At 49.8% G+C, this 25049-nt stretch overlaps 1 protein-coding gene across 1 annotated transcript in view; it reads left to right on the forward strand.

Annotated features, from left to right (window-relative positions):
- LOC149434579 (protein mono-ADP-ribosyltransferase PARP15-like) overlaps positions 1–24702 on the forward strand; it is a 36632-nt gene extending 11930 nt beyond the window's left edge. Inside the window, exons 3-9 of the mRNA XM_089663622.1 lie at positions 2236–2385; positions 4686–4748; positions 6430–6609; positions 10727–10936; positions 15860–16002; positions 20142–20316; positions 24326–24702. Of these exons, the coding sequence (XP_089519748.1) occupies positions 2236–2385; positions 4686–4748; positions 6430–6609; positions 10727–10936; positions 15860–16002; positions 20142–20316; positions 24326–24606 (1202 nt within the window). The 3' untranslated portion in view covers positions 24607–24702. The remainder of the gene's footprint in view (positions 1–2235; positions 2386–4685; positions 4749–6429; positions 6610–10726; positions 10937–15859; positions 16003–20141; positions 20317–24325) is intronic.
- The last annotated feature ends 347 nt before the right edge of the window (positions 24703–25049 follow it).

The raw sequence follows: 25049 nt of genomic DNA on the forward strand, positions 1-25049 counted from the left end.
GGTTTTACTTGTTTGGTTATTATTTGGGTCCTGACTGCACATCTTATCTTCCAGGTGGGGATTCTCATAGATTATCGTCACTCCGGAAGCTCCGGATGGGTAAGACATCTTATCCTGCATTGGCCTTTCTCTCCAAAATTTATTGTCTTCTCCATTTTTCTGCTTGTCTGACAGTCCATCTTCCTGCCATAAGCCAGCCACAGCTAAAGCCCAAGGCACAAAGTTGTAAAAAGAAGAGGTAGGGATCCTTCCTGTCTGTTAAAAAAGCGGAAAAGGAAAATGTCGGCGATGAACATCAATTCCTCCCCAAGACATGCAATCATTTCGACCTCGATTTTCTTTCTGCTGGGTGGACGCACACATTGGATACTTAGACACCAACATAACTAGGGATCCATCCACTCTATACACAGTACCAGGGGCGGACTGACAGCTCATGGGGCCCCTGGGCAATAGGGGATCATGGGGCCCCTGTGTCCTTGCCCACACTCAAAGCACACCCAAAAAAGCCTATAAAAGGTACCAGGGGCATTTCATGGGGCCCCCTACTGACTCCGGGCCCTCGGGCAGTGCCCGAGTGCTCAAATAGTCAGTCCACCCCTGCACAGTACAGTGAATTTTGTTCCTCTTCCCCATAATATCAAGAGAGATCTCGGATGCTGGGACATTCCCTCACCCTGACGTGGTTTGGGGGATGCAGCTCACTCAAAATGACAACGCCACCCCGAATATTGTATCTATTTCAGGATCTACCTATTAACCCCTCGCCTACCGGGCACTTTCACCCCCATTCTGCCCAGGACAATTTCCCCTTTCAGCACTTTCGCACTTTGAATGACAATTACTCGGTCATGCAACGCTGTCCCATATGAAATTTTTATCATTTTTTTTTCACACAAATAGAGCTTTCTCTTGATGGCATTTAATCGCCACTGGGGCTTTTTTTCTACATGAAAAAACAATTTTCTTAGTTTCTATTAAAAAATTTTGCAAACAAGTAATTTTTCTGCTCCACTGATGTGCGTTAATGAGTCTGCACTGATGGGGCACTGATGAGGCTGCACTGATGGCCACTGATGAGGCTGCACTGATGGCCACTGATGAGGCTGCACTGATGAGGTGGCACTGGTGGGAACTGATGAGGAGGCACTAATGAGGTTGTACTGATATGCAGCATTGATGGGCACTGATAGGCATGACTGAAGGGCACTAATAGGCAGTACTGAAGGGCACTGATAGGTGGCACTGACTGGCAGCAGAAGGAACCTTTGACTATGAGCAGATCCAGAAAGTTCCTGTAGAGCAGATGGTTGATTTACAGTCCTTGGCTTTGAGCCGGCAAGTGTGGGGGCCCAGTCTTTAAGGTGGTGCACAAAAGTACAGTCCCTTTAAAGTCTGCATGCAGTGATTCAAACCTGTTAGTAAGATGGCCAGTCTCTATCTAGTGTTTGGTCTCTGCCAGCAGCAGTAACTAATCATGGCCACGACCAGTCTCAGAAATACAACAGCCTTGACTCCAGCACTTGGCTATCTTTACTTCTTCAGTCTCTGCACCCATGACACTCCAGTTACAACACTCCAGTCTTCAGTACTCCAGTCCTCAGCACTGATTGCAGCAGGCAAGTGGGCACACAATGGCAGAGGTGCGCACTCCCTGGTCTTCCCGCAGCAAGAGGAAGTAGTTTGGTCTCCGACCTGGAAAAAAGCAGCCCTTTCTCTTCCTTATGGTAGTCTCCCCTTGGGGATTGTAGTCCACTAATACATTGATTTCCACAGCAAGGTTTCTCTTCTGAACTACATCTCCCATGGCTCACTGCAGCATATATTTATTGAGCTCCTCTGCTTGTAGTTCTCCCCCTAGTGGCAGGACGTGGTTAATTTTACTAAATTTGGCCTGACCTAAATTTTTCTGCAGCTAGCCAAGTACCTGGCTACAGATGGGAAAGGAGGAGAATGACATTGGAAAGTGGAACTAGATGGAAGATGAGGAGAATAATGATAACATAGAGAAAGGAGAGTGAGAATTGATGGGTGGGAGGGGGGAGGGTGGATATGGCTGGAAGACGTGGAAATAGATCCCCTCTCTTGGTGTGTCTCTGATTTTGGACTTTCAGCAGCTGGCAGACCAAAACATCCCTAATCTTACCATACACAGTTGACCATCGGTGGTGGGAACACGGCTTTCTTGTATGCCCCATTCTGCTTATTATCATCCCTGTCATCTCTGTCTTGCAGCATCCTTGAGGACGGTGACAAACCCATCCCTCGGTGTTCATGAAATGAAGATTGGATCGGTCACTTATCAGGTGAAGACCGGCGATATCACCGAAGAGAAGACCGAAGTCATTGTAAATTCCTCCAACCGAGACTTCACCCTACGCACAGGTGATTCATCCCGACCCCGAGATCCAAATATCAGATTATAGATTAGGAATCAATCATGCAGAGATCCAGAAACATTCTAAGGGGTCACGTACAAAGTCCTAAGAAGAACACGGGAGGTACAGACAGTACAATGACCAGGATAGCAGAGAAACCTACAACCTTGTCTGAGGAGAGGAGTGTGGAGAGCGCACTTGGAGGCTGTAGAGGTGATCGGGGAGGGAATTCAGAGAAATTCTGGGTGGAGGAGAGTGAGGACATGACTAGAGGAGGGGGGGGGGAAGTTAAGTGTGGTTGTATCTGGAAACTGGTGATGAATGGCATTGAGACGTCAGATGGTATAGGGCAGGGGTCCTCAGACTTTTTAAACGGGGGGGAAGTTCACTGTTCCTTAGCCTGTTGGGGAGCAGACTATAGTTTGAAAAAAATATGACTAGACTGCACATTCGAGGCTTCAGCGGCATCCCCCTTCCCCCCAGTATATTCTTGCGCCCAGGTCATGTGTCCGCCCCTCCTCGTTTTGGCTCTGAACAGCAGTATCATTAGACAATTACATATTTCTATTGATCACATCATATCTCAACTACTGATAAAATGATTCTACTCTTACATGTATGTTACACCCGTATTGGGCCACAGTTTGAGGACCCCTGGTGTAAGGGGTGTGGGATTACTCAGTCCTCTACTGTACGCCTTTGGGTTGGTGGCTGCCTTCGAGCCTTACGCTGGGCTGGATCCTTCCTTGCTTCCCAGGCTGTCCCCCTCTCAGGGGGCAATTGAGGATGAGAGATCCTCCCTTCCATCTCCTCTACCTGTAGGTAGGCTCCTCTCCTGGACCCCCTCCCAGGCTCCACACTCCATCCTGCTCACTTCCACCCGAACTCTCTCTGCTCCTGAGCAGGCTCAATTGCTCTTAAGGGCTTTCCTCACCTCATGCCAAGCCTCCTGCTAGGGGGTTAGTCAGAATTCCTTCAGAATGCATTACCATCAGACAGGGGTGTATTTACCACAAGTCAAACAAGGCATTTGCCTAGGGCGGCATTTTTCAGGGGGGGTTGCATTGCCCCTTGTAAGAAGGGACACATGCGACACGGTGACCTGGTGGGTTCTGAGAGATGCTGTGGGTTTCATGATGGTGTATGTACAGCCCCACTCCCGTTCCTGGGGATATCCGGAGCTGTGAAGGTGAACGTCTTTCTCTCTCTCGCCAGGAGGGATGGTGGCTGTTGTATGGGGGGCAGTGGTAGTGGAAGGCTCGGGTGGAGGGCAGGGGTGCTCTTGGTCAATGTCAGGCTCTTTCTGAGGAAGGAGGGGACGCCAATTTTTGTGTTGCCTAGGGCAGCACAAAACCTAAATACGCCACTGCCACCAGGTAATGACAGATGACCCCCTCCCCCCACCAGGTAATGACAGATGACCCCCTCCCCCCACCAGGTAATGACAGATGACCCCCTCCTCCCACCATGTAATGACAGGTGACCCCCTCCCCCCACCAGGTAATGACAGGTGACCCCCTCCCCCCACCAGGTAATGACAGGTGACCCCCTCCCCCCACCAGGTAATGACAGGTGACCCCCTACCTACACCAGGTAATGACAGGTGACCCCCTCCCCCCACCAGGTAATGGCCGATGACCCCCTCCCCCAACCAGGTAATAACAGGTGACCCCCTCCCCCCACCAGGTAATGACAGGTGACCCCCTCCCCCCACCAGGTAATGACAGATGACCCCCTCCCCCCCACCAGGTAATGACAGATGACCCCCTCCCCCATCAGGTAATGACAGATGATCCCCTCCCCCCACCAGGTAATGACAGATGACCCCCTCCCCCATCAGGTAATGACAGATGATCCCCTCCCCCCACCAGGTAATGACAGATGACCCCCTTCCCCCACCAGGTAATGACAGATGACCCCCTTCCCCCACCAGGTAATGACAGATGACCCCCTCCCCCCACCTGGTAATGACAGATGACAGCCTCCCCCCACCTGGTAATGACAGATGACCCCCTCCCCCCAACAGGTAAAGACAGAAGGGCTTTGTATGAGTTATAGATGGAGAGCCTTGTAGATGAAGGGATATGAATTTGGTGGGCTCAGCTCTCTGTTGAGTTGACATGGGGCCCAATTCACAAAGCTAACACACCAGGCAGGAAAAGGACTTCTTTTTTAAAGTGACAGTTATTTTCAGTTGAGTCCCGGGAGATCTGAAAATTAGTCACAAGTCTAAAAAAAGGTACTTCTTGTGTCACAGCTTTGTGAATTGAGTTTCATTGTGTTAATATATATATATTTTTTTTGTAGGGGTTTCAAAAGCGATTCTGGAAGCGGCCGGACCATCTGTTGCATTTTCCGCGGCGGCACAGGGTAAAGCTCTGCACTGGACTATCGTTGTTTTATTTTTTTCTTTTGTCAAAATAGTTTTTCACGTGTACAGGAATAGACAAGAATTTGGCCGAGGTGGGGGAGATCTAGGAGGACATAGAGGGAAGGGGGCTTCAATCATTGGGGTTATTATGGTTCATGGGTGCTCACCGGGTGCCAGGCACATTCACACATTCTACTGAAATGGCAAAACGCACATCGCGTATTTTAGATGCTTTTCAACGCCACCTAGAAACACGTTGTGGCTCTGCCGCGATACATCGCGCTGCAGTCGCGGCAAACTGCAAGGAACGAAGCTTGTAGCCCAAAAAGGAGCAGGAGCTTCTTTTGGGCGACAAGCTTCGCGCATTGCGCAATTTATAGCGTGACGATTGCGGCAGAACCACATCGCGTTTTTAGGTGGCATTCAAATGAATGACGTCTAAAGTCCGTGTTGTGCATTTTGCCATTTTAGTAGAGAGTTTTGAAATCCATGCAGAGTCATGGCGATTCTGCCCGCAATTCAAAACGCCTAGGTGTGAACGCAGCCTAAGACCCCGTTCACATTTGAGCGTTTTTCGGATCAAAGCTCAACAAGTAAAATCCATTTTTTTCCAATAAACTTCAGCCTTCTGTCACCTGCAGCAAAATGCCTGTCGCTCAAAAAAGTACTTGCGCTACTTTTCAGGTAGATCTGAGCGTTTTGTCCCCATAGACTTGAATGGAAAATGCCTGAACTGTGGAAATTAGCTTTTTTTTCCAGGCATTTTCAGCTCAAACAGTAGCTGTTTCTATTGGCCACAGCAAAAACGCCTACAATATTTACAAACATGCTAAAAAACAAAAAAACACTCAAAAACACCTGAAAAAAACACCTGGAAAAACGCTCAGCTCAGTGTTGTAGCCTAAAGGCCATGTATGTGATGGGAGTCACTTTGGGTGGGGGGCCCATGGAACACAGCCCCCTTTAGAGAGGTGGGGGGACCCCTGTCTCTGCTCCCCATATCCCTCTTATGCAGGGGCGGACTGACCATTTGGAAACTCGGGCACTGCCCGAAGGCCCAGGGTCAGTAGGGGGCCCCATGAGGTGCCCCTGGTACCTTTTTCATAGGCTTTTTTGAGTTTGGGCAAGGACACAGGGGCCCCATGACCCTCTATTGCCCGGGGGCCCCATGAGTTGTCAGTCCGCCCCTGCTCTTATGTGTAAGTCACCCTGTGCCTGTTAGGGGTACAGGGTGGAATGTCCTGCTATTGTGTAGACATGTGTAGGAGATAGGTGGGGGGGGGTTGTTCATTGTTCACTGCCATGTGGCTGTAACCCATTGTTCTATTGTGTGTCTTGCTTGGGAGCAAACTATAATGGGATGTGTTTGTGTATTGGCTTGGTGGGGGGTGTTTCCGGCAGCCCTTTCCCCTGATGGGACGGCCTGCTGATGTGTTTCCTGTTACTGAGTGTATTTCCCCGCCCTGTGTATATATCTTGTATCTGTGTTAAAATAAAGCAGTCTATCTCCTGGAATCCTTCAAGTCTGGTGCTGTCTCCTCTTGTATGGTCAGCGGTGGTGTCCGGGGATCTGTGTTCAGACAGGGAAGCGGGAGTCTAACAGAAATACCCTAGTGCAGTCAGGGTCCGGTTCCGTTACACCATGTCATGTACATTTTTGTATATTTCAATTTCTGACAGGTTCCCAAACTCAAAAAAGATACGTCATTACTGGGTCTGGAATGCTCAGATATTGTATATGGATTCTCCATGTGGTAGGACCGAATAATCCAGCATCTATCAAGAAAACTGTCCTGGATGTCCTGCAGGAGTGTGAGAACCTTCAGGCCTCTTCTGTCAGCTTCCCCGCTCTGGGAACAGGTATGATCCATGCATCACAGACAGTTCTACTTCCATGTGCCAGACACAATAAGTGTTCCTCTCAGCTGCACCCAATAACCACCCAACTTGGTTTAGGAGACTTACTACATGGGAAGGTGTTCTACACATCTACTGTGCTTCATGGGATTGTCAGCAGTGTGTTGGGTTCCCACCATCCTTATGCTGAGTTCACGGGTCTGTACCCCCGCTCTGCCCATTATGAGGGGTTCCCACCATCCTTATCCTGACTTCCCAGGTCTGTACTCCTGCTGTGCGCATTATGAGGGGTTCCAACCATCCCTGTGCTGAGTTCCTGGGTCTGTACCCCTGATGTGCCCTTTTTGAGGGGTTCCCACTATCCCTGTGCTGAGTTCCCGGTCTGTACACCCGCTGTGCTCATTATGAGGGGTTTCAACCATCCCTGTGCCAAGTTCCCAGGTCTGTACCCCCGCTGTGCCCATTATGAGGAGTTCCCACCATCCTTATTATTATTATACAGTATTTATATAGCGCCAAAGGGTATGCTCAGCGCTGTACAATAGCAAGGGGGACAGAACATGAGACAAGACAGTAACAATACACTACACAAGGGGTTCGAGGGCCCTGCTCTTTCGGGCTTACAATCTAGGAGGGAGGGGAAGGTGGTACAGGAGGAAATGGCTGTGGGGCATGGAGTGATGGGAGGAGTGGGGGAGGTTAGTTGTTAGGTGAGATCGGCAGTTAGGTGAGGGTGGGGTAGGCTTCCCTGAAGAGATGGGTTTTCAGGGTGCGCCTGAAGGTGAGGAGGGTAGGTGACCGTCTGATGGATTGGGGGAGGGAGTTCCAGAGGATGGGGGAAGTCCTAGAGAAGTCCTGCAGTCGGGCGTGGGAGGAGGAGATCAGGGAGCTAGAGAGTAGGAGGTCCTGTGAGGAGCGGAGGGCACGGGTAGGGTGGTATTTGGGTATCAGGTCAGTTATGTAGTTTGGGGCGGCGTTGTGAACGGCTTTGTAGGTCAGAGTTAGCAGTTTGAATTTGATGCATTGGGCAATCGGGAGCCAATGAAGGGATTGGCAGAGGGGGGAGGCAGATGTGGAGCGGTTGGTGAGGTGGATGAGTCTGGCCGCTGAGTTTAGGATCGACTGGAGTAGGGATAGCGTTCGTTTGGGTAGGCCAGTGAGGAGGGAGTTGCAGTAGTCCAGGCGTGAGATGATGAGGGAGGCCGGTGAGAAGGGAGTTGCAGTAGTCCAGGCGTGAGATGATGAGGGAGTGTACGAGTTGTATGGTGGTGTCTGGGGTGAGGAATGTGCGTATCTTGGAGATGTTGCGGAGGTGGAGCCTGCAAGATCTAGATAGCAGTTGGATGTGGGGTAGGAAGGAGAGGTGGGAGTCCAGGGTGACACCCAGGACTTTGGCGTGTGGGGTGGGAGAGATGGTGGCGTTGTTAGTAGTGATGGAGAGGATGGGGGGGGCATGGGGGGGGGGAAACCAGGAGCTCGGTTTTGGATAGGTTAAGTTTGAGGAAATGGAGCGACATCCAATCTGATATGTGGTTTAGGAGGTGGGTGATGCGGGCAGAGAGTGAGGGGGTGAGGTGGGGGGTGGAGAGGTAAATTTTGGTGTCATCGGCAGAGAGGTGGTAATTGAAGCCGTGGGAGTGAATAAGTTTGCCAAGGGAGGAGGTATAGATGGAGAAGAGGAAGGGCCCGAGGACAGAGCCTTGGGGGACCCCGACAGAGAGGGGGAGGTGGCAGTGTTGTAGGTAACGCTGAAGGAGTGGTGGGAAAGGTAGGAAGAGAACCAGGAGAGACCAACGTCCTTGATGCCAAGGGAGTGCAGTTTGGCAAGGAGGAGAGGGTGGTCAACAGCGCTGAAAGCCGCGGAGAGGTCGAGGAGCAGGAGGATAGAATAGTGGCCATTGGCTGTGGCAGTTAGCAGGTCATTGGTGATTTTAAGTAGGGTGGTTCCGGTATAGTGTAGGGGACGGAAGCCGGACTGTAGGGGGTCAAGGAGGTTGTTATCAGTGAGGGGGGCGCTTAGGCGAATGTAGGCCAGGCGCTCAAGGAGCTTGGAAGTGAAAGGCAGGAGGGAGATGGGTCTGAGGTTGTTAAGGTTAGTGGGGTCAAGGGAGGGTTTTTTGAGTATGGGGTGATGCGTGCGTGCTTTAGAGGGGAGGGGAAGGTGCCGGTGGAGAGGGAGAGATTGAAGATGTGGGTGAGGGAGCGAATGATGGAGGGGGGGGGGGTGACTGGAGGAGCTGTGAGGGGATAGGGTCCAGCGGGAGGTGGTGAGGCGGGCTTCAGTGAAGACCTTAGAGACCTCCTCAGAGGTAGTTGGGCTGAAGGAGCGGAGTGTTGGGGAGGTGATGGTGTGCGGGGCATTGGGTATAGTGGGGGGTAGTGCGGCTATGAGGTCAGGGGAGGGGAGGGTTGCGGGTTTGGAGAAGGGCGAGAGACTGGGTGGAGAGGTGGATTGTGAGTTGACAATGTCCTTATGGATTGCGTCAATCTTGTTTTGGAAGTGATTGGCAATCTTGTGGGCGGTGAGTGAGGTGCTGGGTGGAGGTGGGGGGGAGAGAGCAGGGAGTTGAAAGTGGAGAAGAGCCGGCGAGGACAGGTGGAGAGGGTGTTGATAAGGGTTATGAAATAGGCTTGCTTGGCGGCGTGGAGGGAGGTGGTGTAGGCGAGGTAGACGGCTCTGTAGAGGGAGAACGCACGAGGGGATCTGCTTTTGCGCCAGAAGCGCTCCAGCGCTTATGCTGAGTTCCCGGGTCTGTACTCCTGCCGTGCCCATTATGAGGGGTTCCAACCATCCCTGTGCCAAGTTCCCGGGTCTGAACGCCCGTTGTGCTCATTATGAGGGGTTCTCACTATCCCTGTGCCAAGTTCCCGGGTCTGTACCCCCGCTGTGCCCATTATGAGGGGTTCCCGCCATCCTTATGCTGAGTTCCCGGGTCTGTACCCCCACTGTGCCCACTATGAGGGGTTCCCACCATCCCTGTGCTGAGTTCCCAGCTCTGTACACCTGCTGTGCTCATTATGAGGGGTTCCCGCCATCCTTATCCTGACTTCCCAGGTCTATACTCCTGCTGTGCCCATTATGAGGGGTTCCCACTATCCCAGTGCTGAGTTCCCGGGTCTGTACGCCCGCTTTGCCCATTATGAGGGGTTCCCACTATCCCAGTGCTGAGTTCCCAGGTCTATACACCCGTTGTGCTCATTATGAGGAGTTCCCAATGTGCCTGTGCTGAGTTCCTGGGCCTGTACACCCCCCCCCCCGTACCCATTATGATGGGTTCCCACCATCCCTGTGCTGAGTTCCCGGGCCTGTACACCCGCTTTGTCCATTATGAGAGGTTCCTACCATCCCTGTGCCAAGTTCCCAGGTCTATACGCCCACTGTGCCCATTATGAGGGGTTCCCGCCATCCCTGTGCAGAGTTCCCGGGTCTTTACGCCCGCTTTGCCCATTATGAGAGGTTCCTACATCCCTGTGCCAAGTTCCCAGGTCTATACGCCCACTGTGCCCATTATGAGGGGTTCCCGCCATCCCTGTGCAGAGTTCCCGGGTCTTTACGCCCGCTTTGCCCATTATGAGAGGTTCCTACATCCCTGTGCCAAGTTCCCAGGTCTATACGCCCGCTGTGCCCATTATGAGGGGTTCCCGCCATCCCTGTGCAGAGTTCCCGGGTCTTTACGCCCGCTTTGCCCATTATGAGGGGTTCCCGCCATCCCTGTGCAGAGTTCCCAGGTCTTTACGCCCGCTTTGCCCATTATGAGGGGTTACCACCATCCCTGTGCCAAGTTCCCAGGTCTATACGCCCGCTGTGCCCATTATGAGGGGTTCCTACCATCCCTGTGCTGAATTCCCATGTCTGTATGCCCGCTGTGCCCATTATAAGGGGTTCCCACCATCCCTGTGCTGGGTTCCCAGGTCTGTAGACCGGTTAATTAACCGATTCTACCAGTTTCTTGGAGCTTTGAGAGAAGCTTTATGTAGTATCCTCATCTGCTACAATTTTTCAATACAGAACTTTTGGTTCCTCTGAGTGATGTTTTTTACCTTTTACATTTACTGAAAGAAAAGTTACATTTTGTGGTCAGTAGATATCTATGGTAAACATTTTGTCTCATTGATACAGGTGCGGGGGGATTAGCCGCCTCCACAGTGGCCGACTTAATCCTGGATGGTTTGGAGGAGTTCATCAAATCTAAATCGGTCCGTTCTCTTCGGACGGTGAAAGTGGTTCTGTTCCAGCAACAGTTGCTGAACGATTTCTACAGGAGCATGAAGAAGAGAGAGGGGACTGCCCTGCCCAAAACAAAAAAGGAAGAATTCACTAGGATCTGCGGTGAGTTGCGGTGAGAGTTCGGGACGGTCAACTGAACAAAAAAGGGGAAGAAACATTTCTGTATGTACAGTGGGGGAAATCATGATTTGATCCCCTACGGATTTCGTACATTCGCCCACTTACACAGAAATTAAGGGTCTATATATTTTTATCATCGGTGTATTTTAAAGGATAGAGACAGAATATCAACCAAAAATCCAGAAACAACACATGATACAAATCTTATAAATGGAGTTGCCATTCAGTGAGTAAAATAAGTATATGATCCCCAAGCAAAACATGACTTAGTACTTGGTGGAGGAACCCTTGTTGGCGAGCACAGAGGTGAGATGTTTCTTGTAGTTGGTGGAAGAACCCTTGTTGGTGAGCACAGAGGTGAGACGTTCCTTGTAGTTGGTGGAGGAACCCTTGTTGGTGAGCACAGAGGTGAGACGTTCCTTGTAGTTGGTGGAGGAACCCTTGTTGGTGAGCACAGAGGTGAGACGTTCCTTGTAGTTGGTAGAGGAACCCTTGTTGGCGAGCACAGAGGTGAGATGTTTCTTGTAGTTGGTGGAAGAACCCTTGTTGGCGAGCACAGAGGTGAGATGTTTCTTGTAGTTGGTGGAAGAACCCTTGTTGGCGAGCACAGAGATGAGACGTTCCTTGTAGTTGGTGGAGGAACCCTTGTTGGTGAGCACAGGGGTGAGACGTTCCTTGTAGTTGGTGGAGGAACCCTTGTTGATGAGCACAGAGGTGAGACGTTTCCTGTAGTTGGTGGAGGAACCCTTGTTGGTGAGCACAGAGGTGAGACGTTCCTTGTAGTTGGTGGAGGAACCCTTGTTGGTGAGCACAGAGGTGAAACGTTCCTTGTAGTTGGTGTAGGAACCCTTGTTGGCGAGCACAGAGGTAAGACGTTCCTTGTAGCTGGTGGAAGAACCCTTGTTGGAGAGCACAGAGGTGAAACATTCCTTGTAGTTGGTGGAGGAACCCTTGTTGGCGAGCATAGAGATGAGACGTTTCTTGTAGTTGGTGGAAGAAGCCTTGTTGGCGAGCACAGAGGTGAGATGTTTCTTGTAGTTGGTCGAAGAACCCTTGTTGGCAAGCACAAAGGTGAAACGTTCCTTGTAGTTGGTGGAGGAACCCTTGTTGGCGAGCACAGAGGTGAAACGTTCCTTGTAGTTGGTGGAGAAACCCTTGTTGGCGAGCACAGAGGCGAGACGTTCCTTGTAGTTGGTGGAAGAAGCCTTGTTGGCGAGCACAGAGGTGAGATGTTTCTTGTAGTTGGTCGAAGAACCCTTGTTGGCAAGCACAGAGGTGAAACGTTCCTTGTAGTTGGTGGAGGAACCCTTGTTGGCCAGCACAGAGGTGAAATGTTCCTTGTAGTTGGTGGAGGAACCCTTGTTGGCGAGCACAGAGGTAAGACGTTCCTTGTAGTTGGTGGAAGAACCCTTGTTGGCAAGCACAGAGGTGAAACATTCCTTGTAGTTGGTGGAAGAACCCTTGTTGGCGAGCACAGAGGTGAAACGTTCCTTGTAGTTGGTGGAGGGACCCTTGTTGGTGAGCACAGAGTTGAGACGTTCCTTGTAGTTGGTGGAGGAACCCTTGTTGGTGAGCACAGAAGTGAGATGTTCCTTGTAGTTGGTGGAGAAATGTCTCACCGCTGTGCTCACCAACAAGGGTTCCTCCACCAACTACAAGAAACGTCTCACCTCTGTGGTCGCCAACAAGGGTTCCTCCACCAACTACAAGGAACGTCTTACCTCTGTGCTCACCAACAAGGGTTCCTCCAACTACAAGGAACGTCTCACTTCTGTGCTCACCAACAAGGGTTCCTCCACCAACTACAAGAAACGTCTCAGCTCTGTGCTCGCCAACAAGGGTTCCTCCACCAACTACAAGGAACATCTCACCTCTGTGCTCGCCAACAAGGGTTCCTCCACCAACTACAAGGAATGTTTCACCTCTGTGCTCTCCAACAAGGGTTCTTCCACCAGCTACAAGGAACGTCTTACCTCTGTGCTCGCCAACAAGGGTTCCTACACCAACTACAAGGAACGTTTCACCTCTGTGCTCACGACAAGGGTTCCTCCACCAACTACAAGGAATGTTTCACCACTGTGCTCACCAACAAGGGTTCCTCCACCAACTGCAAGAAACGTCTCACCTCTGTGCTCACCAACAAGGGTTCCTCCACCAACTACAAGAAACGCCTCATCTCTGTCCTCGCCAACAAGGGTTCCTCCACCAACTACAAGACACGTCTCACCTCTGTGCTCACCAACAAGGGTTCCTCCACCAACTACAAGGAACGTCTCACCTCTGTGCTCACCAACAAGGGTTTCTCCGCCAACTACAAGAAACGTCTCACCTCTGTGCTCACCAACAAGGGTTCCTCCACCAACTACAAGGAACGTCTCACCTCTGTGGTCACCAACAAGGGTTCCTCCAACTACAAGGAACGGCTCACTTCTGTGCTCGCCAGCAAGGGTTCCTACACCAACTACAAGAAACGTCTCACCTCTGTGCTCACGAACAAGGGTTTCTCCAACTACAAGGAACGTTTCACCTCTGTGCTCACCAACAAGGGTTCCTCCACCAACTGCAAGGAACGTCTCACCTCTGTGCTCGCCAACAAGGGTTCTACCACCAACTACAAGACACGTCTCACCTCTGTGCTCGCCAACAAGGGTTCCTTCACCAAGTACTAAGTCATGTTTTGCTTGAAGCACCACAATGTGATAATTATGTCTAAATACAAGTTTGTTCCAACGGGCTCTGGGGGTTTTAACGCAACTCCTTTAGTTGGGGCTTAACAGAATAAATCCGGGATACAGTGTAGGCAGACTCAATTATCAGTATATGGTATCAGTATACTGGTGAAGTATAAGGCCTAGTACACATGATCAGAACATCGTACGAAAAGTACCGCTTTCAAAGCATTTGTGCGTCATTGTTAGTACACAGTTTATGTCTGAGATTATTCGAAGGGACAAGCACAAAAATGTTTTCTAGTACAATACCAAATTGTACGATTTTCATTTAATCAGTACAGTTTTAATCTGAAAATACAATACAAATACTTGACATCACTTCCGAATCTTTATTCGAGAATTTTTATAACTTTAGTAACCTCTTCATTTTCGATATGAGTATGCAGAAAAAAAAAAACAGACAATCATTCGTCCGATATTCTCATCATGTGTACGGGACTTTACGAGTTTGCACAGCAAACATCAGGTTCAAGCAGCAGATCACTGGAGGCCCCGAAAAATGTAGATATGATTCTGCAAATGTTGTGAGTGGAGTGGAGTTGGCTTAACTGTTTGCAATAAACTTTCCTGGAAAAGTTTTAGAATGGAATAGTTTTAGAATGGAATAGTTTTAGAATGGAATAGTTTTAGAATGGAATAGTTTTAGAATGGAATAGTTTTAGAATGGTATTATCTAACAGTTGTGCAAATCATGTCAATAGATAAAGGATCAATTTTAGATTTCCAATAAAGGTTATTGTGACAGACCCAACCGGGACGGGGGCTTTTGGAGGAGACTGCAGGCTAGCCGCTTGCCTAGTGACCATGGGCCCTGGCATCTGAGGGGGCTCTATTCTTTGGGAGGTGTGTGCCCGGAGGGACCTTTGGAGTAGTTTTACTTTGGATTCAAGTCCATATCTCCCCAAAACAGAACTGCTTCCCCACCTCTGGGACACAGAAACAAGGTATTATAGCCGGGAATTGCACCCGAGGACTAGGCAACACTAGCTTAAGTGCAACTGGAACGGTTTATTGAACAGAAATACAGGTTTTTATACACTTAAGAAATAGGGCCAGTCCCCACATGAACAATAAAAAAAAAAAATATTACACATTGGGATAAACATACCACACTGATTAGAATACGAGGTAAAGCTGACACCAATCTAATCCCATCATGTAGGAACCTCCAGGATCACTAGCCAACAGACAGAAACAATAGGTGACTCAATTAACTCAATTAACATTGGGACAAAAACACAACAGTAAACACATCACACCTTAACAAACAGATTGCGGCAATAGGCCTCAGCATCAGGTTGGTTTGAGTTGATTATAATAAGACCTGCCCTGAGTCTAGGAGGGGGATGGAAGCAGCCAATGCTGGTTTGGGCACAGGGGTGTATTAACCACAAGGCAAACAAGGCATTTGCCTAGGGCGGCATTTTTTCAGGGGGGGCAGCAGCATTTTTCAGGGGGGAAGCGCCAAACCCCAAAAGAAGGGATGGAAGAAAGGACACAAGGTGGGATCTGAGAAAGACTGCTTGATGGTGTATGCAGAGCCTTACTCTTGTTCCCAGGGTTGTCCAGCAGCTGTGAAGGTGAGTGTCTCTTGCCAGGGTGTGTGTGTGGGGGGGGGTTGCCAGTGTGCATGGGGCCATGGTAATGGAAGGCTCTCCCGTTCAGGCTCTTATCGTGGGGGAGGGGGGTGTTTGTCAGTGTCAGGGTATCTCCATGGGGGGGAGAGCCGATTCTCTAGGGCAGCACGAAACCTAAATACACCACTGTTTGGGCACAGAGGCCCCAAATCTGTATGCTGGTCCTCCAGTTCTTCGTGTGTTTCGGGAGAGACATGAATGCAAAGTAAAACTACTCCAAAGGTCCCCCCCAGGCACACACCTCCTAAAGGATAGAGCCCCCTCAGATGCCAGGACCCATGGTCAGTAGGCAAGAGGCTAGCCTGCAGTCCCCTCCAAAAGCCTCTGTCCTGGTTGAGTCTTTTTATGGCACACAGTGAACTTTCAACATTAAAAATCTGAGAAGTGTCAGTCCTTCAATTCCTAGAAAAATCCTCAGCCCTGTCCAGGAAGAAGGTCTTATTGGCTGCCATGTCAATGCTCTCAGCACGGCTGTACACCAAGGTTTTACTTGTCTAGTTCTTCTTCTGGTCCTGACTGCACATCTTATCTTACAGATGGGGATTATCATAGTTTACCGTCACACTGGAAGCCGATGGGTAGGAAACGTGTAATGGAAGTGGATGTCATTCCAGGAACTCCTGAATACTCTTCTGTACAGCAGAAATTCCAGAAGAGCTGTGGAAACACAATACTGAAGGTATTGTCTCCAATACATTGTGATGAATGGTTCAGATGTCACTGATAGAATTCTGGCTGGGAGTGATGGTGGTCTACCTGTAGGCAAGTGCAGTCTGTTTTCTCCACTGTAGGTGGCACTCAACCTGACTGATGCCAAAGCCTGGAGAGGAAGTCCAAGGCAAACACCATTTCTCTTTGGTTTTGGTTGGCTACACTGCAGCCATGTTACCCTTGATGGCCATCTTGGGTCAGCAGGGTCTATGGTCCATGGGTTTTGGCAGGCATATTTGTGAGTGACTAGGGTAAGGAAGGAGACTCAGCTTGTTAGGGAAAGTAACTGTCCAGAAGAAGCCTTCCCTCTTGGGACTAGACCAACCAGGCCGCATTTCTCCCTCTGAAACAGACACATTGGCACCTCTCCTCAGCCACATCTTTTGCTGTGTTGAACTGTGTTATTTTCCTAGCGGTGCTCTACTAGGGTGTTTGTAGCGTTGGCATTCTGCTCAATACAAGGTTCAAGTTTCACCGCAACCAGACTCTGTGTGTTTACTGCCCGCAGCATGTTGCACTTCCCCACATGCTCATAGGATGGAGATTGGACATGCCAACATGGCACTGGAGGCTGGTGCTAAGTATGTGTCATGGAGTAGGTGGATCTTCCATGCCATCAGGGAGAGATGTGTGACTTACCTGGAGATGCAAGGTTCACAGGGTCACACCGCTACTGGGTGATGCCAGATAGATCCCCTAGTAGAGGCTCCACTGGTGACATGATACAGGCTGGAAAGATGGAAAGTGCTGAGCTATTTGCTTGCCTTTCTGGACCTCTGGCAAGCTTCTAACAGGTGCAGGGATGCAAAATATCTCCAAGGGCAATGTTAGACAATTGCAGAGCAAAATCAAAAGACAGGAAGTGTGATCTGACAGCCAAGTCATCAAAATTCAGCTCAGGAAAACGGAAAGAATGGACGCGCAGAAGGATTTGAGAGACTTTGACAAGAACCAAATTGTAATTTCTAGACGACTGGGTCAGAGCAACTCCAAAATTGTAGCTTTTGTGGGATGTTCCTGGTCTACAGTGGTCAGGATCAACAAAATGCTATCCAAGGAAGGAAAAAAACAGCCAACCGGGGTCAGGGTCATGGGCGTCCAAGGCTCATTGATGTAGGTGGGAAGTGAAGGTTCATTGATAGAGGTGAGAAGGGAAGGCTTGTCAATGGAGATGGGGAGAGAAGGCTCGTCAATGGAGGTGGGGAGAGAAGGCTCGTCAATGGAGGTGGGGAGAGAAGGCTCGTCAATGGAGGTGGGGAGAAGTTTCATCAATGGAGGTGGGGAAGGAAGGCTCATCAATGGAGGTGGGGAAGGAAGGCTCATCGATGGAGGTGGGGAGGGAAGGCTCATTGATGGAGGTGGGGAGGGAAGGCTCATCGATGGAGGTGGGGAGGGAAGGCTCATCGATGAAGGTGGGGAGGGAAGGCTCATCAATGGAGGCGGGGAAGGAAGGCTCATTGATGGAGGTGGGGAGAGAAGGCTCGCTGATGGAGGTGGGGAAGGAAGTTTCATCGATGGAGGTAAGGAGAAAAGGCTCATCGATGGAGGTGGGGAGGGAAGGCTCATTGATGGAGGTGGGGAGGGAAGGTTTATCGATGGAGGTGGGGAAGGAAGGCTCATCAATGGAGGTGGGGAGGGAAGGCTCATCGATGGAGGTGGGAAGGGAAGGTTCATCGATGGAGGTGGGGAGAGAAGGTTTGCCGATGGAGGTGGGGAAGGAAGTTTCATCGATGGAGGTGGGGAGGGAAGGCTCATCGATGGAGGTGGGGAGTTAAGGTTCATCAATGGAGGCAGAGAAGGAAGGCTCATTGATGGAGGTGGGGAGAGAAGGCTCGCTGATGGAGGTGGGGAAGGAAGTTTGATCGATGGAGGTGGGGAGAAAAGGCTCATCGATGGAGGTGGGGAGGGAAGGCTCATCGATGGAGGTGGGGAGGGAAGGTTCATCGATGGAGGTGGGGAAGGAAGGCTCATCAATGGAGGTGGGAAGGGAAGGCTCATCAATGGAGGTGGGGAGAGAAGGCTCGCCGATGGAGGTGGGGAAGAAAGTTTCATCGATGGAGGTGGGGAGGGAAGGCTCATGGATGGAGGTGGGGAGGGAAGGCTCATCAATGGAGGTGGGGAAGGAAGGCTCATCGATGGAGGTGGGGAGGGAAGGCTCATTGATGGAGGTGGGGAAGGAAGAGTCATTGACTTCCCAGTGGGGATGGTATTCTTGGTGAAATAGGCCTTGATGACCCCTTTCCAAACATAACGCTTATGGTTGTGATCATAAAGCTCTATTTTGGCCTCGTCACTCCAGATTACAGTGTGTCAGAAGCTTTGAGGAGTGTCAAGGTGTTGTCAGGCATATTGCAACCGGGCTTTTTTGTGTCATTGGCGCAGTAAGGCTTCTTTCTGGCAAGTCAACTATGCAGCTCATTTTGTGCTCCTTGAAACAACCACACCATCATTTTTCAGAGCAGCATGTATTTCTCCTGAGGTGACCTGTGGGGGGTTTTACTTTGTATCCTGAACAATTCTTCTGCCAGTTGTGGCTGCAAACTTTCTTGGTCTACCTTACCTTGGCTTGATATCAAGAGATCCCCGAATTGTGCACTTCTTAAAAAGTGATTTAAAAGTACTGACCGGCATATTCAAGGGTTTGGATATATTTTTATATCCATTTCCATCTTTATAAAGTTCTATCATTATTATACAGGTCTTTTGACAGTTCTTTTCTGCTCCCCATGGCTCAGTATCTAAGCCTGCTCAGTGCATCCATGTGAGAGCGAACTCACTGACTATGTATACACAGACACTAATTGCAATTCCAAAAGCCACAGATGTGGGAAATTAACCTTTTAATTGCTATTTTAACCTGTGTGTGTCACCTTGCGTGTCTGTACCAAGGCCGAACATTCCGGGGGGGGGGGGGGGGACTTTTGATCCGGGCCATTTGGGTGATTTCTTTTATCATTACGGCTTAAAAAGGAGCCAGACAACTCTGTGATCATAAATGGCTTCATATCATCACCATCCTTCAATAAAAGACAGTTTTTGGCTCATCAAAATCTTATCAATGCCAAAGTTTTACCATTTCTGCCAGGGGGTGCAAACTTTAGAGCACAACTCTATATCTAGTGGCGCACCCCCAAATGAACCACTGGTGAATTTGGTCCTCCCCCCCCCCACACACACACACAGCCAGGCATACTGCATGTCCCTTATTCTTCTACGGGATCCAAAGAACAGTCTAGAGGTTTCTCTTTTGGGGGTTTTATCGGGAACGATGAATTTGGATAGGGGTAGGGATCATGGGATACCCTGAAACTGTAGAACTTGATAACTAGAGGAGTTCTCAACTCTCTGGCTGCACTTGTAGAAAAAGGAATGTCCCTCAGGATCTGTACGCTGACAGTGACTAGTACTCCTTCCGGAAGTTACAAAGCTGCACACAGTCACTGACTCTTCAGCACTGGAGTCATGTACCCACACAGGATCATCGGTTGCCTCCTACCGATAGTCACCTGGCTCTTCTGCTTGACTCTTGACTCCCCACCAACTTCCTCCTGGCTCTCTCCAATGAGCATCTCCGGAACCAACTTGATCACCAGACTCAAGCAAATTGTCACCCCAGCAAAGCCTATCTGGGACCTTTGTGTCTTCCTGAAGGCTTCTCCTAAAATTCAGCACCCGTGGCAGAGCCTCTGCACAGGGGTCTCCTCCAGCAGGACTGGGCCCAGGAATAATGCACCCTGCTACTCAAGCCTTAGATTATTTATGGGCTCTCTCACCAGCTCCCCAGGGATTGGCTGGAGTTCCATAAATATTCAGGTTGCATGCCCTGTTCTTTGTCCCAATATGATTCTAGAGTTCTCCAGAAGACGGGGAAGCAACAGAGCGGAGGCCTGTGAGGCACTGAAAGAACTGGGCACTCCAATTACAGAATAATGACTGGCACTATGACATAAACCTTCAATAGAATATTCCACCCATAACACCATGTTAGAACCAATACTTGACTTGTATTCTTCATAGAACATGTCCTCTATAGTGGGTGGAACACTCTGCAGTTTAGTTGGTAGAACATTGTATAGATCTGAACCTTTGCATGCCTTGTCCTCCCAGATTCGGCGTGTACAGAACAGACATCTCTGGCTCAAGTACCAGATAACGAAGCAGGACATCGACTCCAAGAACAGTTCCACCACCAGTGAGAAGGAGCTTTTCCATGGGACCGACTTCAACTCCATCCAACACGTCAATCATAATGGATTCAACCGCAGCTACGCAGGGAAAAACGGTGAGAGATTTCAGAGGAACAATTACAGCTTAAAAATGAACTCCAGGAATTCCGCCATTTTGTAAGATGGTTTAGATTACTATGGGTAAAGCTCAATGAGGTGTGTGTCACCTCATGGACTTATCCTTTTAATTTGCAATTTTCATTTTTACTGAGTGCCGGGAGTACAGCTATCGCTATACTTCTAGCACCCCAATGCTGGACCTTCTGGTTTCTTGCAGCCGCTCTGCCCACCCCTCCCCTCCTACTCTCCAGTCACAAAGCATTTTGTATTATGTGAATCCATTCACAAAATACAAAGCCTTCTTCTAATGGCCTGCGGGGGAGGGGGGCGGGCAGAGCTGCTGCTGTGTGTGAAAGCAGCATTTCTCCTGGTTGGAGGCCAAAGTGATCAGAGGGCTTCCATTGCAGCTTTGGTCTATGTACCCCTGGAGGTGCTGGCAGGGAGTGCAAGGCCCAAAGAAGACACAGGTGCCAATAGACTGGTTCACCGGTGGCTGCTCCAAGAAGTGTCTGACTGGGTAGATTTTAGGTAGGTGGGCAAGGATGTGAGCAGGAACACAAGGCACACTTGAGGTGGAACAGGGCAGGTTCAGCAGTAAGCTGTGTGATGACACCTGTAGTGTATGAAGGTGGTTCAGAATCAGGTTGGTAGGGGAAAACTGGAGAAGTGTCATCAGGAGCTGGAACCAGGGTCCTACACTGATCAAGAGGATGGATACAGCAGAAGAGTCAGGAGCCAGGTCAGGGTCCTATACGGGTAATTAAGAGAAGCAGAATCCTTAGATGAGCTGAGGTCGTAGCGATCCAGCAGAGGAGAAGTCCAGAGGCAAGCCGAGTCAATAATAAGACGGGAGCAAGAAACAAGGGCAAGCTGAAGATCATCCAGCAATCTTCTGTCACTGCTCCTCTCCTTGAATGGGGCGTTTGGTGCCAATTTGTGGAATTGGATGTGCATGCAAACACAAGTGCAAATGAGCATGTCCACATAGGACACTAGTGGATGTGCCTGGCCTGTGCATTGGCGCACGTGCTCCTCTGTCCCAGATGGACTCCTGACTACTCTATACACGCCCTGACATATCTCCACAAGGTTTTGTCTCTGTCAGTTCTGCCTCCCTAGTCTAAATATTGGAAGCAGGGCCAATAATAAGAGCATACCCCCTTTACCCCTTTACGGGGCCCTGGCATACAGGAGGGCCAAGGTAATAGGGGCAATTGGATGTGGGCAGGACAGGGAGGATGATCGGTACTGTGGCAATTACAGGAACGATGCCCTTTGCGGCTCTCTGCAGCGGCTTAAAGAAGGTTTCTCCCTCTTTCCCTCACACCAACTTTCAGTTGCTGGAGGGAGAGGCACACAGGGCATCGTTCCTATGGTTGCCCTCCAACTCACTAATCCCCCTTACTGTCCTGCCCACATCTGAGTCCCTCTGCAAGCTGCTGTGTGCAGGGGGATGTTCAGGATGGAGAGCGGAGAAAGGGGCCTGGTAAATGTGTAATTTACCGACCCCTTCCTTTAGGGAATGAACACAGTGAGTGATCAGTCACTCGCTGCGTTCATTCATAACTGAAGCATAGTAAACTGTGTTTGCTATGCTTCAGTTTATGAATGAACAGGAGCCTCTGTCTCTGTGTATGAACACAGCCACAGGCCCTAATTCGAGAAGTGTGCAGGTGTGGGTGAGTGGCCCCAAATACACAGTGTTGGTATTTGGGGCTCTACATCTGCACCCACACAATCTGTCCATACATAAGCAATCAGCTCTATTTGCCCCAATTAATGTGTGTCTTAGCTTCACGAGCTTCACGACGGTTGCTCAGGGAAAATGAACATACACTATATTGCCCCAAGTATTGGGCCGCCGGCCTTTCCACACACATGAACTTTAATGGCCTTCCAGTCTTACTCCGTAGGGTTCAATATTGAGTTGGCCCCGCCCTTTCCACACACATGACCTTTAATGGCCCCCCAGTCTTAGTCCGTAGGGTTCAATATTGAGTTGGCCCCGCCCTTTCCACACACATGATCTTTAATGGCCTCCCAGTCTTAGTCCGTAGGGTTCCATATTGGGCGCCAGCCTTTCCACGCACATGACCTTTAATGGCCCCCCAATCTTAGTCCGTAGGGTTCATTATTGAGTTGGCCCCGCCCTTTGCAGCTATAACAGCTTCAACTCTTCTGGGAAGGCCGTCCTCAAGGTTTAGGAGGGTGTCTATGGGAAGGTTGGACCATTCTTCCAGAAGCACATTTGTCAGGTCAGGCACTGATGTCGGGGGAGGAGGCCTGGCTCGCAGTCTCCGCTCTAATTCATCCCAAAGGTGTTCTATGGGGTTGAGGTCAGGACTCTGTGCAGGACAGTCAAGTTCCTCCACCCCAAACTGGCTCCTCCATGTCTTTATGGACCTTGCTTTGTGCACTGGTGTGCAGTCATGTTGGAGAGGGAAGGGGCCATCCCCAAACTCTTCCCACAAAGTTGAGAGCATGAAATTGTCGCCTTAAGAGTTCCCTTCACTGGAACTAGGGGGCCAAGCCCAACCCCTGAAAAACAACCCCACACCATAACCCCCCCTCCACCAAGCTTTACACTAGTCACAATGCAGTCAGGTAAGTACCGTTCTCCTGGCAAACCCAGACACGTCCATCGGATGGCCAGACAGAGAATTGTGATTGGTCCCTCTAGAGAACACTTCCTCACTGCTCTAGAGTCCAGTGGCAGCGTGCTTTACACCACGGCATCCGACGCTTTGCCTTGCACTTGGTGATGGAAGGCTTGGATGCAGCTGCTCGGCCATGGAAACCCATTCCATGAAGCTCTCTACGCACTGTTGTTGGGCTCATCTGAAGGCCACACCAAGTTTGGAGGTCTTTAGCTATTGACTCTGCAGACAGTTGGCGACTTCTGCGCACCGTGCGCTTCAGCATGCGCTGACCCCGCCCTGTCATGTGACGTGGCCTACCACTTGGTGGCTGAGTGGCTGTTGTTCCCAGTTGCTTCCACTTTGTTATAATCCCACTAACAGTTGAGCGTGGAATATTTAGTTGCCAGGAAATGTCACGGATGGACTTATTGCCCAGGTGGCCACCTATCAGGGGACCACGCTTGGAGTCACTGAGCTCCTGAGAGCGACCCATTCTTTCACCAATGTTTGTAGAAGCCGTCTGCATGCCTAGGGGCTTGATTGTATACACCTGTGTCCATGGAGGGGATTGGAACACCTGAATCACATGATATGGAGGGGATTGGAACACCTGAATCACATGATATGGAGGGGATTGGAACACTTGAATCACATGATTGGGAGGGGATTGGAACACCTGAATCACATGATTGGGAGGGGATTGGAATACCTGAATCACATGATATGGAGGGGATTGGAACACCTAAATCAAATGATTTGGAGGAGATTGGAACACCTGTGGCCATGGAGGGGATTGGAACACCTGAATCACATGACTGGAGGAGGGGGGGGGGACAATACTTTTGGCAATATAGTGTAGCTGGTCCTCCTCTTCCTTCCAGACCTCCTGTGTTTAGCACATGGGTGGGGGTTCTCAATTCTCCCCCCCATTTCCTGCCAACATCACTTCCTGTTTAACTAGCCTTTGCGAACCAGTCACACAAGTTAATTAGCCTGTGAATAGGGGAAGCTCAGCTTCTCATTTCCAGAAGGTATTTATAATGTATTATTCTATGTATATATTTATGTTACAAAAATCACTAAAATAGCCACTGCAAAGCAGGCTGCCTGTCTCAACGCAATGCTGTCCAAAGTCCAATGGTTCCAAATGGGCCAGTTCACACCCATGCCCTGACATGTGCACCAGAGCACTTTGATGTGTGCTGGGCGATAATGGAACCACTTGTAAACACAGAGACACATGGTGTGAATTCAGCCTTTTTTCATCTTCACTCGCACTTCCAGACCTTCTCTCCTGCTGCACCTCTCCTCTGGAACTCTCCTGTTAAGTCATCCCAATGTGTGACTTGTCTTTCATTTCATACAGGTACTCTTTATGGAAATGGCACATATTTTGCAGTGAATGCAGATTATTCCGTTAATTACGCCAGCCCTGATAGAGACGGACAGAAGCACATGTACCTGGCCCGCGCTCTCACCGGACTCTACTGTGTTGGACGACAAGGGATGAAAGAACCTCCAGCCAAAAACGTAGTCGAACCCACCGACCGCTATGACAGCGTGACGGATAACGCCCAGGACCCTTCAATGTTTGTGATATTTCATGACAACCAGGCCTACCCCGAATATCACATCATCTTCCAGTGATGATCTATGGCTGTGTCCGGGGGTCGCCCGCAAGCAACTCCAGAAATGACCAATTTTAGCGTCGCTTATTTTTCACTCCATCTTGATTTCACTTATCTTTATGGCTGCTTTGAGGAAAAGCAAGGAAACAAAAACCCTGTAGTGTATTAATGTGCTTTTGATTAAGTGCCGCGCCAAGAAAACCCCTGATGACGTCATTTTTGACGAAACATGTTGGGTGGAGCTTGAGTACTTGACCAAAAGTGATGATACTCATACACTCCAATCACAAAAGGGTATCGGTGCATCCCTAGTCAATACTGAGGTTGTATTTATAGTGGTCACTGAGCTGGCTCTTCAGTGGTGGTTTCACCCTTCAGAGGGATATTAGCTATTTATTCACTGCTAAATTCACTTTTCAGAGCGTCATTTCACTTTTCAGAGGTTTTTGTTTTTTCATATTT

The sequence above is a fragment of the Staurois parvus genome, unplaced genomic scaffold (assembly GCF_062004578.1).
Source record: "Staurois parvus isolate SC_StPar_1 unplaced genomic scaffold, SC_StPar_1.0 ptg001732l, whole genome shotgun sequence".
Classification (NCBI taxonomy): Eukaryota; Metazoa; Chordata; class Amphibia; order Anura; family Ranidae; genus Staurois; species Staurois parvus.